The sequence below is a fragment of the Alternaria conjuncta genome (genome assembly GCF_024043145.1).
Source record: "Alternaria conjuncta strain BMP 0040 chromosome Unknown scaffold_1, whole genome shotgun sequence".
Lineage (NCBI taxonomy): Eukaryota > Fungi > Ascomycota > Dothideomycetes > Pleosporales > Pleosporaceae > Alternaria > Alternaria conjuncta.
This window is the reverse complement of record NW_026250090.1, coordinates 1,615,962-1,631,752: the sequence shown is the minus strand read 5'-3', so window position 1 is coordinate 1,631,752 and position 15,791 is coordinate 1,615,962. Positions and strand designations below refer to the sequence as shown.

General features: G+C 51.5%; 4 protein-coding genes across 4 annotated transcripts; 2 read left to right on the top strand and 2 right to left on the bottom strand.

The window, feature by feature from the left end:
• Positions 1-1,181: 1,181 nt before the first annotated feature.
• J4E85_000597 (uncharacterized protein) lies at positions 1,182-2,990 on the top strand (the record flags this gene model as incomplete). The annotated part of the gene is made up of 1 exon (XM_051464887.1): positions 1,182-2,990. The coding sequence occupies one exon, from the start codon at positions 1,182-1,184 to the stop codon at positions 2,988-2,990; it is 1,809 nt and encodes a 602-aa protein (XP_051331408.1).
• A 2,540-nt stretch (positions 2,991-5,530) lies between these two features.
• Positions 5,531-6,223, top strand: J4E85_000596 (uncharacterized protein; the record flags this gene model as incomplete). The annotated part of the gene is made up of 2 exons (XM_051464886.1): positions 5,531-5,703; positions 5,752-6,223. 2 exons carry the CDS (start codon positions 5,531-5,533, stop codon positions 6,221-6,223), a joined length of 645 nt encoding a protein of 214 aa, XP_051331407.1.
• An 85-nt stretch (positions 6,224-6,308) lies between these two features.
• J4E85_000595 (uncharacterized protein) lies at positions 6,309-7,001 on the bottom strand (the record flags this gene model as incomplete). Its single annotated transcript, XM_051464885.1, has 1 exon — positions 6,309-7,001. One exon carries the CDS (start codon positions 6,999-7,001, stop codon positions 6,309-6,311), a length of 693 nt encoding a protein of 230 aa, XP_051331406.1.
• Positions 7,002-11,786: 4,785 nt separating this feature from the next.
• J4E85_000594 (uncharacterized protein) lies at positions 11,787-14,302 on the bottom strand (the record flags this gene model as incomplete). The annotated part of the gene is made up of 2 exons (XM_051464884.1): positions 11,787-13,719; positions 13,770-14,302. The coding sequence occupies 2 exons, from the start codon at positions 14,300-14,302 to the stop codon at positions 11,787-11,789; spliced, it is 2,466 nt and encodes an 821-aa protein (XP_051331405.1).
• Positions 14,303-15,791: the final 1,489 nt, after the last annotated feature.

The following is a 15,791-nucleotide window of genomic DNA, read 5'->3' as shown; positions in this document are numbered from 1 at the left end:
CCTAGGAAACAATACTCTGGATTTCAGCTGCCTGGCTGCACTCATAGCACTTTATCAAGGGTCCTTCTCATGGTCTCTGACTTCCCTATCGCGTTATCTATGTCTGCCCAAACCTGGACTTCTGCATGAAGCCACATTGTTTGACTTGCGAAATGGGCAAACACAACAATGTTGCGCTGGATTCTGGACCTCCGCAAAACCCGACTAGAGTGGAAAGACAATCGCTACTCTATGGCATGACCCATTGTGGAATATCTCATCCGTTTTGGGCCAGCATCAACCCGCATCAACGATCAATCATCGAGATTGCACGCTCGTAAGACTGGTTCAGAATAACGGCAGCCCGACGATCCGTTTGTTGCTTACCGACCGTTGTAAAGCCAGCGGGATTAACAAGAGCTTAGTATGCTTCCAGGCCACGTGAGTTTTGGTCCAGACTATGGAGCGTCCTTCGATACCGCGTCTGTCTGGCCTACTGAAACTTCGAACTGCAATCCCTTCCCAGTATGGCCTTACTGTCTACTCTGGCTGGTGTCGTAAGCTTCTTGAGATCGAGCAATCTTTCACGCTCGACATGGCTGGCGATCCTGAAAAAAATGAAATTCACGATGCGCAAGAAACGTGATGGATCACTCACCAACGGACTTCATATTCCTGATTTAGCAATCATCTTTGTCGAGCTTTTGAGGGAGTTTTGTCTCGAACATGCGGAGTGAGGTAAGAGATCTGCATCTAGGCCGACTGTCCAAGACGATACTCAGAAAGCTCATATCATAGGATCCATAGGTACCATGGAATGTCACATTGTAGTCGCATTGGAAGAGCGCTATTTAGTCGATGTATGGTTGGGACAGCGTCACGTATCCATGCGCGTTGACGGGAAGCTCCAACATGTTGTAGTATATACCTAACCCATCGTGATCGTTGTCAAAACCACGCTTGAAATCGAAGTTCTATGACGGGAAGGTACATGCTTAGGCACGCAGGTCCATGCTTGGCAGTGACGTAACGAGCCAATGACATAATTCAACCCCAGCAAGCCCACTAGGTGGACGGTCGTTGCGGGGATTTTGGGAGGCCTACTTTGTTGGGGTCTCCACACACACGTCCGGTATATAGACCGAGATGCCAGGCTCGGCGCGTCCAAGAGGAATCCCGCACCCTGACCCCCATGACCCATCATGTCGTGGTCTCTTCTTCTCGCCATCCTGACCCAGGTCGTCCGTGTTACATGCGCACCAGAGACATATGACTATGTTATAGTTGGAGGAGGCCCCGCAGGTCTTCTAGTCGCGAACCGACTGTCTGCCGATCCCGAAGTCACTGTTGCCATCATCGAAGCCGGAGATTCTGGCTACGATAATCCCAATGTCTCATACGTACCGAAGTCGATCTTGGAGTACGGCCTCTTCATCGGCACGTCGATTGACTGGAAGTACATGACGGCACCTCAGAAGTATGCTGGGAACCGGAGCGTGAACTACTGGGCAGGCAAGGCTTTGGGAGGCAGTACTACGGTCAATGGAATGACGTACATCCGCGCGGAGAAAGAGCAAATTGATGGGTGGGAAGGGCTTGGCAACGAGGGTTGGAACTGGGAGAGTCTACTCGAATACTACCTAAAGCAAGAAGGCTTTAAAGAGCCGAGCGAGGAGCTTTCGAAGGAGGGCGCGACCTTCAGGGACGGCGTACATGGAACAGAGGGAGAGCTTGCTGTTGGCTTCACCCCATACCTGGTCCGTCAAGGCTTCGCCAAATTGTTCGCGGACACCTCCCAGGCGATGGGTATTCCTTACAATAAGGAACCCAACAATGGTAGTATGCGTGGTTTCGACGTGTGGCCTATGACACAGAATGTGAGTGGGCCTACGAGGGCAGATGGAGCCAGGTCCTTCTACTTCCCCGTTGCGTCACGCCCCAATCTCCAGGTCTTCTTCAATACCACTGCTGCACGCATCATCTGGAACGATGAATCATCCGAGACGTCGGAAGTGGTGGCCTCGGGAGTTGAGGTGATCAATGCGGGAAATGTAACGAAGACTATCGGTGCCTCCAAGGAGGTCATTGTCGCAGCCGGCGCCATTCGATCACCAGCATTCCTTGAGCACTCAGGTGTAGGTAATCCCGCCATACTTGAACCTCTCGGTATCAAGGCTATCAACCCACTCCATTCGGTCGGCTCCAACCTGCCAGATCAACCGCAGCATGGGATGGTCTTCAACTCGTCCACGAATTGGACAGGCTATCCTACCTTCGTTACATTCTTGACAGCTTCTGATCTCTTTGGTAAAGAACTTCCCGCTCTTGTCGAAGAGCTCCAAGCCAATGTGAGCGCTTATGCTGCAGCGATTGTCGCAGACTACGCGCCTGATACTATCTCCGTCGAGACTCAGGAACGGCTTCTGCAACACCAAGTAGACCTAGTCTTCACTGCTGAGAGCGATGTTCCCTTAATAGAGATCCTCTGGGCCCCAACAGGAAATCAGATTATTGCGCAGCTTTGGGACCTAATACCGCTTTCTCGAGGCTCAATACACATCGAATCCGCCGATGCAACTATACCACCACGTATCGACCCAAACTTCTTCCAGATGCCCATCGACATGTATGTGCAGGCTGCTGCTGCAATCCGTATCCGCGAGTATTTCGCCACTTCGCCGCTAGCGGAGGACGCTACAGGCGAGGTCTCTCCCGGTTACGAAGCGGTACCGCAAGGTGCTCATTGGAGGGATCAAGTCTGGGACGACTGGATCACAGGCGCCATGAATGGCAACTCGCATCCTGTGAGTACTTGCGCAATGATGAGTAAGGAGCTGGGTGGTGTGGTAGATACGGAGGGCAAGGTTTACGGGACGCAAAACGTCCGGGTTGTGGATGCGAGTGTGTTCCCGACTCAGATCTCGGGCCATCTTAGCGCCAGTGTATATGCCATTGCTGGAAAGATTGCGGACGCGATGAAGCAGAAGGGGTCGGATGAGAAGAAGTTTTGACAAGACTTTTCCTTTGTAGCGCTTCCGATGTTGGCGGCGTATTGCCATCACACTGTAAAAGTCCCGGATTGGGTGGGTCTTCGCCTGCTCCAGGTTAATCGAGAGCTGCGTCGGTGAAAATGATGCATGGGTAGCGCAAAATAAGCACAGATTTCAATTTGATTGAGGAGCGTGTACTGTTCTCTGGTGAAAGCTATACTCCTTCCTAACAGGCGATCGAAAAAGGGATAGTGCTGCGCTGCCCCACTTTTCATTACAGGGCAGCCGCCCCACGTCACCAACCTTTAGGCAAGAGCCGTGCGCCGGTATGACGAGCCCACTACAAACACCCACCTGGGCAGCCTTCACTCTCCAATATCCAGCTTTGGTCCTCAAGGCCGACGCGATAGCACAATGCCGTCGCTCATGAGCCTTCCGCGTGAACTACGTGATCAGATATGCGAATACGTCATACTTTCGCCAGCCCGGCAGCCACGAGTGCTCAATCAGACAACCGAAGAGATTCTGGACGGATACACGACTTATGAGTTTCCGACGCCGTTCGTGCGATCGGGTCCATCGTATCAGCCCCAGGCAATCGTCTCAAATTCGACGAGATTACTGCTAGTCAATCAACAGCTGAGAACGGAGACAACGGAGATGCTACAACGAATGCGAAGCATTGTGTACGACCTCGATCTTATAATGACCGACAATGGGATATTGGCAGCGACGTGGATCAATGTTCCAGTTTTGTCGACCAGAATTGAGCAGCTGAATGTCACACTTCGCCTCTGTGTGACACACGATAGCGAACGACTGAAGTCTGAAATTGAAGACATGTTAGGGGCGCCGGCAAATCCAGGACCTGAAGATTTCTTTCCGCTACTACCTAAGCAGTGTAAGGAAAGCCTTCCCTCTATCAGTATTAGTACTACATACTAACCACTCACCTCACTGTTCTAGTGGTATGGGGCTTCTATGGCATATTCAACCGATTCACCCATGTTGGGCCTCTGGGCGAAAGGAAGAGCGACAGTGAACACCGGCAAATATCCATCAGAACGATCAGCATCAACGTCGAGACACCATCTCCCGATCTTGCGCAGCTCGTTCTGACTCATATGTCCGCTCCGGCCGACGCTGCAATGTCGGTTACTTCCCGGTACTTCTTGGTGTGTCTGAATTGGACTATACGACAACAGCTGGAAGGGAATTGGGAGTATATCAAGGGCATCACTCTGCTTGAGCACGTAGATCATGTTTTAATCCACCATGACGGCAATGAAATACATCGCTGGGATGTAGCTGCGTGCCTTGCAGAGTATCCTGAAGATGAGATGATCAGGTGGGGGCCACACGGCAAGAAAGAGGCGTGGTGCAGAAGGAAGCAAAGAGGACTGAAGGTGCCCGAGGATTTTACCGATCCAGCCCGATGGTAACACCAGGCCGCAAACACGGGGAAGCTATTGAGGTACGGAATGGTCTTATGGGGTTCTGCAGTAACGGCCCAAGACCACAGCCAAAGGTGAACCGCTTTTACCCAATTACCTCATGCAACGGGTCGTGGCTTAGCCAGGCCAACGTGCAGGCCGCTGTCGATCATTTAATGCACGACTAGCAGTTACTTACCAAACGTCTGCTTTCTCTTGCGATAGGATGCTATCTACTATTTGTCTCACGCTTTCTACTGTTGATCGGCCCAATCTCGAGAAATGAACCCGAAAGGGTAATCCGAGGAAACGACGCTAGCCGCGCTAAACAACATGCGGTTAGTAAGCTCGAGAAATCAACTACATTGGGACAGCGATCTACGAGGCCGTCAGCTTGACTGTGCTTGATATTGTTTGGTCCCTAGTAACTGGCAAGGCTGAGTCCCGAGGAGTACGACTTTTTACACATAGCTGGGGGCTTGGAACAACGTGCACGGCTTATCAAAGCAGCTCCGTTATTGTGTTGAGCCTGAGGCTCGAGATACTTATATCCGGTGTCAGATCACTCATCACAAAGCAATACAATCTCGATACCATACTATCATGATGCCATTAGAACCTCCTTCATACGAGAGCCACTCTTTCGAGCGGCCGCATCGAGCACATAGTTCATACAACGCTGCACCGTTACCACCGACTAGCTTGTCTCCACGGGATAATGAGTTCTTACATCACGCCATAGATTGGACACCTTACATAACAAGTCCAATCCAGCCACGACAATCTCTTCAGGTTAGCCACTCTTCAAACATTGCCAATAAACATTGCTGACCTGTCTAGAAACCCGTCGTGATACCAAGACTCGACGCAAGCGGTCTACTTGGAACACCATTCCCATTTATACGAGCATACAGCCCCGATCTGCGCCGCTTCAATATCCACGAGAAAGACTTTGTAGCATTCATTGATGATCTCAGTGTCGCTCAAGCTCCGCCAGTTCCGCTTCAGGCACTTGATGCAGCGGGTCATGTGGTTGGCATCGTGTGAGTTGACTTCTCTTTTTGGCTCTTACCGGTTTCTCATACAAGTGCTAGACCACATCATTGGACCATGATCGCTGGCGCCAGCATGAATGTGGCCGCCGGAGTTGGAACGGCTCCTACGACAACTATGCGAACGCGGCGCTTCTTGGAGGCTGTGAATCGAGAATACTTCGCGCCTCGTGGCCTGGAAGCTTCGATTTGCAAGAACAGGCAGTTGGAAGAGAAGCTTGGCTGCAATGTGCACATGCCATCGTCGGCGTAAGTTTAGCCCTGCCGTAAGGATTCCCTGTTTCTGACTTCGCAAAGAGCCCTAGGAAGTAGCTCTCGGCCTCAAACAGCTGGATACCGACGATTGCAAGCGCTCACGCCCTACATCGCACCGCTATCATTCAACGTACCACCGCCAATGGAGCAACGAAATGCTCTCGACAGAATGGCTGCAAAGCAGATCGAACGGCGTATTAAGAAGAAAGAAGAAAAGGGCTACAGCTCAGACTCAAGCTCTAGTTCAGAGTCTAGCATCAGCTCCAACAAAGAGTCCGCCCTGGTATCTCATGATGAGGTCAACGGCAAACAAAAGAGAAGAGCGGATAAAGCGGAGCGCAAACGAGCAAAGAAAGAAGAGAAGAAGGCGCGAAAGGAAGAGCGGAGATCTAGGAAGCGGGACCGGAAAGGGGCCAAAGCTCATGTTAAGGAGGGTAAGAAGTTGGAGAAAGAACAGAAGATGGTCGAGAAGATGGAGTATATCATCATTGAGTCGCTGAATGAGGGGATGTAGTGATAAAGAGACTTCGTTGACTTGTCACGAATGCCCATGTTTATGCGACAAAACGGTTGTTCTACCTTTTTAATTGACTACGACCTCACTTGCGAACATCTAGGATGCTTTTAGCGGATCTCCAGGGCCCTCGTCCACCAGCCGACATGTCTTGCATGACAGATGTGATCCATGATGCTATTGTTGGCTCCTTCTCGCGGATCCCATCGTATGCCATGCGCAGAGGAAAGAGCAGTTCAAAAGAGCCCTGTTCGCCCCAGTCCTCTAGCTGATGGTACTCGACGCTACGACATATAGTGAGCGCCGCTGTCGATATCTGCTCCTGTCGGGTATGGTACGCTGAAGATGACATCATCTCAGCATCGATGCTGTCGGCGAACCGGAGGGCCATGATGGTAGCGGCGTTATGGACTGTGACAGCGTTCGCGTGATAGAGTGATCGGTATCTGAAGGCAGTAGACCAGGCTGGATGCAACGCGCCATACTCGTCTTCTATGAGCGGTATCGGTTGACATACGGTTGTCTCGTAAGAGGTGTGAAACGGATCAGACGCAAAAGTCTCCCTCCAGTTTTTCAGTTTGGCGATGACCTCATGACATTGCAAAGAGAGACATTGCGTCTCAGCAGTCCTTGTGTCTTCATCCGCAACTGACAAAAGCTCATCACGCAGAATGAAGAGCTGAGGGTAGTCGGCAATAATGTCGAACAAAAGCTTGAGCGAGTCGATGTGCTCAGGGTGTAAGCTCCAGGGGATGTATTTCCATTTATCCTCTGACATTATCGTTGGCTTGTGCAAGACAATAGCTGCAAAGATAAGAGACGGGCGAATCCTATCCAAGATCCCAAGACACTGAGGTGATGCCATAGCTTCAGGTCCGCGCAACTCGAAGAGCCTTTCTAGCCCACGTGCATGGTTTATCCAACCATCGACACGATCCGAGATGAGGAACTAGTAGCGGTTAGAAAATGTGTGCAGTGCAGAACGTCTGATGTACCTCGATGAGTCCCATAAGCATGACCGCCTCAATTAGATCAAAGGAAGGCGGAGACACCGAAGCCTCAAGAGCCGAATGCACGGCTCTAAGTGCGTCACTGTACCTCTTGAATCCGTACTGCGTGATAGCTCTATCCTGGTGCTTGATGCCGAAGTAAGAAGTCGCAAGCGCAGAAAGTGACTTGATGGTAATAACCCCAGGATTGAACACCAACAGGCTCTGCACCGGCAATAAGTTTGAGAGAGTGAACGCAGTGAAGACATCATCGCGAGAAGGCGACAATGCTCGATGAATTTCCTGGTGAAGTCGAATAGTAGTGTCAGGCGTCCTGGTGCCGACTTCCACAGCTAAGCACCCGGCGACATCGCGATCGCTAGGTTGGGCAGACTGGCCGTGGCCATCGAATTGGACGAATGTGATGCCGCGGGTGCCACCACATTGTAGTCGTGCTGTGACGCACCTTCCGCATTGTGGCTTTCGTAGATCTCGTGACGTCAACACACGCGTCGGAATAGCGCAGGGATAAACAGGGCAAACCTACCACATTTGACGCGTCGACTTTTGCAGTTATCGCACGCTCTGGACCGCCCGCCAACTCCGACCATGTGAAAGATGCATGCTAAGATGGATGAGATGAGGAAGATACAAGACTGCGGGAGATGACGAGTCACCGTCAGCATGGCGCGTGCGCGGCGCTATATTCGGCCCTCATCTCACAAGGATGCGCCTGTGAAGACGCACATAAATTCAACGATCGATCAAGGGGTAGCTTTAAACCTTATATCCTCCATGATGTTAACTTCAGTCTTTGTTCATACTACGTACACCGAGACGTGAGCAGATGCCACTTCCGCACAGGCAAGACCTCAAGCTTTCAGATCTTCAGGTCGTGGTGAACATGATCAACCCTGAGAGCCCTAAAATATACCTTCGCGCCGCAGCAAACCTTGCCGAACTTCTTGTTTCCACTGCAGCCCCTTAATTGTTTCCAAGCCTTCTACAAAGTCATATCCAACTGTCCATAAGTCGCCGTTACGCCTGTCATCAGGTTTTTGTATCCAAATCGCTTTGAGAGCCCTCTGGCCATGGATTGCGAATGCAATGTCCCAAGTACACCATTCAAGTTTTTCAGTGGCACCTCGAAAATTGAGGGTGAGGCGATCACATCGTTGAATCCAGGTGAGTTCCGCCGGGTCGTAATTGTCCCTAAAGAAAAGCTCCAGGCACATTACGCGGGTACTTTGAAGGTGGTCCAGCGGACAATCCACATGGGTAGAGAGGTTGATTGTCGACCATGGTAGGTGCAATACCGGTTGGAGAGCTGCTACGCATCGTTTCAATGAAGCCCGGTTAAGGCTACCCTGGAGCCATGATCCTGAAATCGGCATGCTGATGTTGCCATAGCCAGCTCCTCCTGCTAAGATCGAAGCTGGTGATGAATCAATCTTCAAACAACGGCCATATGGATGCTCATCTTGCCACTTTCGAGTGGCAAGGAGTAGGGGTTGGACCTTAGCTATATCATCCTCCATTTCGTTGTATGCAGTACGGCAACTGAAGAAAAGGCCGGAGATATCCTGTGGACGTCCAGAAGTGATGCTTTCGACGATGAGGTGTCTATAGACCTCGATTCGAAGCTCTGTTGGAAGGGTGAGAATCATATTCTGTATAATGCGTCAGTTATTTAAATACCAAGGTGAGGGGAAGTGATCGTTACAGTTAGTGCTTCCTGCTCTTATATATAGGAGCATCGAATGCAAAGAATTAACTTAGTTTCAGAGCACGGATTTATCTCTTGCTGATACAATAACTTTGTGAGGTGATTCATTGTGTAGGAAGTGAGAACAAACGGGTTAGATGATGATTTGTGCAAATTTTCGTAGATTAGAACGGAACAGATTATACAAGGTTGAATGCATGAGCTTTGCGACCCTACTTTGCATCAGTATGCCACCATGACCATGTAACAATATAGCAATGAACACACCGAGAGGTCGGTGCGCAATCCTCATCTAACCCCGCAAACTCATTCGACATATACCCCTCAAATAGCACTACCCCTGATAAACCAATCTATACGCTCATGTCTCCACCCCGGCAGCTTCAATCCGCCCCTAAAATCCACTCCCCACAGCCTCTTCGTCGATCCCTCAGTAAGAAAGCACCACGGACCATAAAAAGCTCCAGACGCAGGAAGATACACGCCCCCATACTGCTTCCCGTGCACAATCTTCACAATGTATCTATCCTCCACGTGGGAATCTTTCTGAAAGGTTAACCGATCAATGTATCTCTTCAGCCTAGCCTTCTCCAAAAACTCTTTTCCCCATATCTGGTAGAAGGCGCGGAAGAAGAAATCGCTAGACGCGAGGAGTTGTTTATTGGTATATCGACGTTCCACTCCGAAACCGAAAGGGCAGAGTAGGAGACGGAGGCCGAAAACCGCGAAGTCTTCCGTGCGACGCAGCATGTCGTGCTTAGCCCTTTGAACGGAATTTCTGCGTTTGCGATCGCGCGGTGCGGTGATGGCGAACTCGGTGAGCGGATTGATGTAGGTGTGTGATAATGGTATTTGGAAGCCCAATCGTCCTCTGACTTCGCCTCTGAGCCGTCTAGAATGATCCCAGGCGCGCTTCAGGTCGAGGGCTACTTGGACTGTTGAGACGAGTGGCTTCATTTCCGTATAGGTTGTGCGCGAAGCGAGGTATAGAGCACCGACATCGGAGGTGCGTCCATTTTCCAGGGTTTCGGTGAGAAGATTGCTATAGATCTGAAGTCGTAGTTCTGCTGGTAGCGTGAGGAATGGGGAAGGCTTGTCTTTTGCCATGGCGCTGAATTCTGGTCTGTGGTGAGTTGAGAGATCTCTGTCGGGAAATTGGCGGTCTGTTGAAGATGAAAGTAGAGTAGAGTTTGCAAAGTTTGGTAATCTAGCGAGCAAATACGCTGCAGCGCTAGCGAAGTACAAGATGAGCAGGCGACGGTGAAAGGCTGAGTTTGTCAACTTGTTATGGAGCGGTGACAATGCCGCCTTGCTGAATCTTGTTTCTGTCCTCTTCCCATTCACTTGGAATGTTTGTACCTAAATTCCAACGTTGTCCAAAGGCATTTAGTGCCCTCAACTGCGCCTATCGAACTGGGAGGTGCTCCATGATTACTCAAGTCTATCATCAAACGACCGACATTTTTCAGGTGGCACTGCTCTGCTTCCATCAACATTTGACGTATCAAATGGAAAAAGCAGCTGACTCGGCGGATATTAGCACGCCATGATTCGTTCATGTCTGGGAGGGAATAGTAGAATCCAAGGGTGAGGGATCGTAGCTGGGTGGGAGCGGCGTGAAGAAGTGAAATGCACATGTCATTAAAGACACGGCGGGCTCCCCAATGCTCGATAACCTTGCTGACGGGTATCAGCAGCGTGGCGTCTTCTGGCGGCGTGGTGAACTCGTAGGTCGAAGGAAGATATGCGTGTAATGAATCCATCGATTCGGTATTTCGTATCCAGTAGTGTTGAATTTTGATGAAAGGCAGAATTCTGTCAATGTACTCTGCCATCTCATCGTGGATCTTGGTGCAGGACCGTAATAGTCCTCCCGCGTGACGTGGATAGCCGTCGGCAAGACATGCAGCTATAAGCCGCTTGTATACTTCCAAGCGCAGCTCAGTTGGGAGAGTGAGGAAGCCTCGGTGTTGAGTGTTGGCCATCTTGTAGTAGTTGAAGACAAGAGCGCAATTGAGGGTGGAACTGAGATGGATGAAGTGGCGAAGTGGTGTGGCGTATTGAACACCGAGCGTCGTGTGACGAGAGTGTGGTTATGGCGATGGCGATGGCGATGGCTATAGATGATAGTATAAAGCTGTGTAGCTAAGATCTTTATCGTAGTAGAAAAAGCGCTTATATCGTAACATGCCACAGCTTTACCAAGAAACTTTTCGGCTCACAGATTGAACCATGGTTGCGTACGAATATCCATTAGCGTTCCATGGTCCACCACCAATCTGCGAACCACCAGCTCAAGGCGGACGCAGTGATGCGCAATCCTAGCCGCACGCAAGAACACCAAAGTAGTACCACGCGACACATTGAACAGTAATCCTTATACATTTCAAAAAAAGATGCCATCTATATCTAACCACGCCTCTCAGGCGATTCAGAAAGATCTATCAACAAGCTGACGATGAGTGTCAAAACCACTGATGCCGTAAATAGTCTGCCAAGAGCGCCAAAATATATGTCCAGCAAATGCTTGTAACCCCTAAGATAACAACAAAGGTACCCAGCAGACATCTTCAGGTCTGGTAACGAAACGAAACGGAGAAGGAGAAAGAGGAAACAGGTATCAGTTGAGAAGGCCAAAGGAAAAAAGAGTACAAAGCATGACTTATGCTCCGCCCATGCTTTTGGTAGAGAAGGCAAAAGTGGCAAATAGGATGGCGCTCAATCCCTTCCTGCTATACACACAGATAAATACTGGTGTTCAGATGATATTCGTGTCAACACGGCGCTGCGGTGGTCGTTGGTCGTATGAGACCTGGTATTGCGTTCCGTTCCATTCCGGTCATCTCGTTCAAGGCTTTTCCTTGTACTTGGCCATCCTCTTTACGGGATGGAGTAGCATACCCGGTATGCACATCCTCTTCTGCTCCAGCTCGCCGTCAGAGCCTGGTCCGCCATCGATCTTTTCTGACTCTCCCCAGTTTTGTTGGACAATGGGCCAGTTGAGCCATCGTCGGTATAGGTTACGTGGGAAGCGTGATGCATAGTACCAACTCCAGCCTTGGAAGTTGAACTCGCGGTCGTGGTTGTAGGGTGAGTCGGCTTCTTCGGTCCAGGCGCCTTGACGGCTTTCCAATGCTTCACCTGTCTCTTCATCGACGGTCGATGCGGTATCAAAGATGGCTTCCGTATATGCGGCGGGCCAGTGACGGTCGTTGAAGATCGGGTGAGGAGCGTATACGGCTTTCAAACCGTGTTGGAGTGCAACTGTCGAGGGCCACATCTCGGCCTGCATACTGCGTCCAACCAAGTTCTCCTCATGCATAGCTTGCAGCATCTTCTTGCTGAAACGTACGACTGTGTTGATGAAAGTCCGGCGATCAATCTGTTCAAAGATAGGGTGAGTGAACCAATCGGCCTGGCCATCCTCTGGCGTGAAGATTGGTCGGATGTGAGGCAGGTAGTTCCAGATCTTATCCTTGTAAGACCAAGTCGTGTTCCTAGGGTCCCACATCGGAAGAAGAGTGATGAAGTCCGCAGGCTCACCAACACCCCACTCGAAGTTGTCTTCCTCCATAGTCGTGGGTGGTGTAGGGCCTAGTGGTTTCTGGGGAGGGATGGCAAGTCTCCATGGCCGTGGTCCCCATACGGGTGGTGGGATGAGCGAGTTTGCAGATGCGTTCAAGACGTCTTTGTGTGTGTTTTCGACGTATGATTGGTAGTCTCCATGTACGCTCGGAAGATAGTATCGCTTGTTGCGCTCCCACAACAGCTTCCTCGGTTGTTTGTCCGCGAACTCGCTGATCTTCTCGAAGAAGTGATAGTGGTGTCCAGTGTATCTAGCGTCTGTTTCCCAGTTCCAGACGTAATCAAATTCGGGGTGCGTAAGACTGAACCATTGTAGACACATGAATTGCTGCCAATAGACCTGCCAGTCCATAACCTTGGGATACCATTTCGGGAAGATGGATTCTGACCATAGGATAGCAATGTCGCGCAGTTCCTCAGGTACGTTTTCTTTTAGGATGCGATCGTATTCATACTGGCTGTCGAAGATGGGTGCATCTCTGTCCTTGACGTGGACGTAGAGGTAAACTTGGTATTCACCGCCGGACTGGAGGGAGAGCTCGGAGACCATGGCGCGAATGGCGGTGATGTCGTTCTCTTCGTAGTTGTATCCGGTCCAGGCACGGATGAGAATGGCTGTACGGTGGTGGTACTTCTTCTCGCTGTCATCGCGGTTCTCTAAGTTGCTTCGGCTCGTGTCTGTGGGGATCGCAAACGCCGACGACGCCGCCGCGGGCTCAGGTAGGACAGTGCTGGGAATCTTCACGATTGGCGACCTGGCCTTGGGCCGGTAGCGCCCCTTGTTCCGCTCAAGACAATCGTCTTGCAGCGCACCCCAGTTCACCTGAGGCCACTCGGGGACAGTAGCGGGCGCCTTCCAGTTCTTAACCTCCTCTGGGAACTCATCATCACCATATCCGTACGGGCCGTATCGTGAGTATCGGTCGAAGCAGACATCGTCGTCGAGTCCGATGACATCATAACCACCAGCGTATACCGGGGGAAAGTCCTCGGGTATGCCGCGGTAGACCTGGACCTCGTCGTCGGTGCTCTCGTTGAGGGGTTTGCCGCGCGGACCCAGACAAGCCACGTATTCACCGTGCCACTTCTGCTTCCACTTTGGGGTATTGTACTTGGGGAACGGCTTGTATGCGATCGGATCAGAGGCAATCGTGTCGTTCAGCTTATCATGGCTAGACTCGTAGATGCGATAGTCCCTGCTTAAGATTAGAACCACCACTGTGGCGCGCAACGTGTGTACACTTACAAATCGAATTGTTCCCACCGGTTCGGGTCGTACTTCTTGTCGACGTAGTCGCCGAATGGCGGCCAGTGACCACTCCAGCTCGGTCGCGGCCAGTCCAGCATCTTCGCCATGTACTGCTTCCAGTTGGATGGTGTCGGGTAGGGAGGGATGAAAGAGCCTGTCCGCGACGGTGCCGTCACCCATGGCGGGTGAGGCTTGGTGGGCTTCGATGCGTCGACCTCAGGCTCGCGCGAGGTCTCCATTGGCGGCAGCATAACCTCTGCTGGCTCCGCTGGCGATTGCGCATCCACGGGGCTAGGCATCGCGCCGGGGATGGGCACGGCATTATGCCATGCATCCTCGAGATGCGCCTGCGCCTCGCCTGGACTTTCGTTCAGGAGTTCCTGTACCGGCGGTCTATTCCCCGAATTGAAGAGCGGCATGCGCTCGTACACCTTCTCGTTCGCCCATGGGCTCTGCTGTAGGACGGCGAAGATGAAAACCAATGCTATAAAGGAAACTATCGCAAATCTGCGGGGTGATCGGACAAACATGATGTCGATGTTGTTCGTATTCGTATCGTTTAGTGGTGCACACTAACCTTATGCCGGTATGGTACCTAGTGTACTGGGGTAGTCGTAGGATTTACCGATAATGTAAAAGCTGCATCGCTTGAGGTTGCGGAGGTGTAGCGCGAAAGAAGGACTAGCGACTGATGGCGAGGAGGTGTGGTGAAGTGGTGCAGGTGGTAAGGACCGTGGGTGTTAAAGATGGCGGCGAAGCTCTGGTGAAGGCGCTGCCGAGCGATGCTAGCTTGGATGCAAAGGAAAGGAAGGCGGGGCCGACTACAGTGAAGAGGGCAAGAAGGATGGTCAATCCGTCTATCTGTGTCGGTCGTTCCTGCCGCACGTGAACTCGGGAAAGGGCCGGTGGAATGCGAGAAAGAGCGAACGGGATCGATCGAGGAATGCAAGCCTCAAGAGAAAAAACCGCAGACGATGATTAGACGGAAATGACGATACCAAGAGCGCGGGACAAGACTACTCGACAGGGTACGAAATTGCACGAGCAGAAGAAGCGTCGAACACTCTCAAACGGCAGTACGCGGCCAGAGCCTCGTCGATCTGGGAATCCCCATCGGTTTTGCACCAAGACGCCTTAACCCCCAACTCCCGCGCCGCCTCCCGCCCCGTGCTGCAAGGTACTCCAGGGGGAGGGCTGACGCGTTGCACACTGTTGATCGCCTAACGACGAGCAGAGGTTGCGTCTGAGTGGTGCCATGTCGTCCTTGAAGTCGGTGCTTGCGCGTTTCGCAAAATCTTCCGAGCGGCAGAGCCGTCGCACCATGGCCGCTGCTCATCTATCCGCAGGAAGGATTCACTAGGACTCAGCTAGCAGCCACGACTGATATGCCAACCAGCCCAGCACGCCACCCCCCACTGCTGATGCTATCTGGGGGCGCACGCAAATAACATTTGGCACTCGACGGGCGACATTCTCAGCCAGCTCGGCGGTATAATTAGAGATAAGAGAAGGAGCGAAGGCGTCTATTACCCAAGCGAAATGCAGCGACTCTGTGGTCGTCATCTTATTCAGCCGATCCAACGGACATGGCGATACAGTCCCACAGTGAACCCTGCAGCAGCGACCTGAATCGAAAGATAATGTTGGAGGCTGGAGAAACGTTCTTCGGCCCTTCTGTCCAGACAAATTAACGATGTGCAAACACAATGCTAAACGTCCCGCCAATCGTGAGGCTACTGCTAAACTCACGACTGCGGTGCGACGCGCCGCGCACACGTCAAGCTTCATGCAGTGCAATGCACCATGCCAGATAACAACGGGTACCACATTTGGCAGGTTGTGCAATTATGTGCACCCTGCAGCATCGATATTGTCATGAATGCTATCCAGCTACCGTTCCCAAATCTATCCTGCATTTTGCCATAACGCCTTTGCAGATGATATTGTCGTGATCAGCACACGCTTTCTACGTTTGCATCCTCCATTGCCCGCACCCGCACTATAAACGGCAATCCGGAC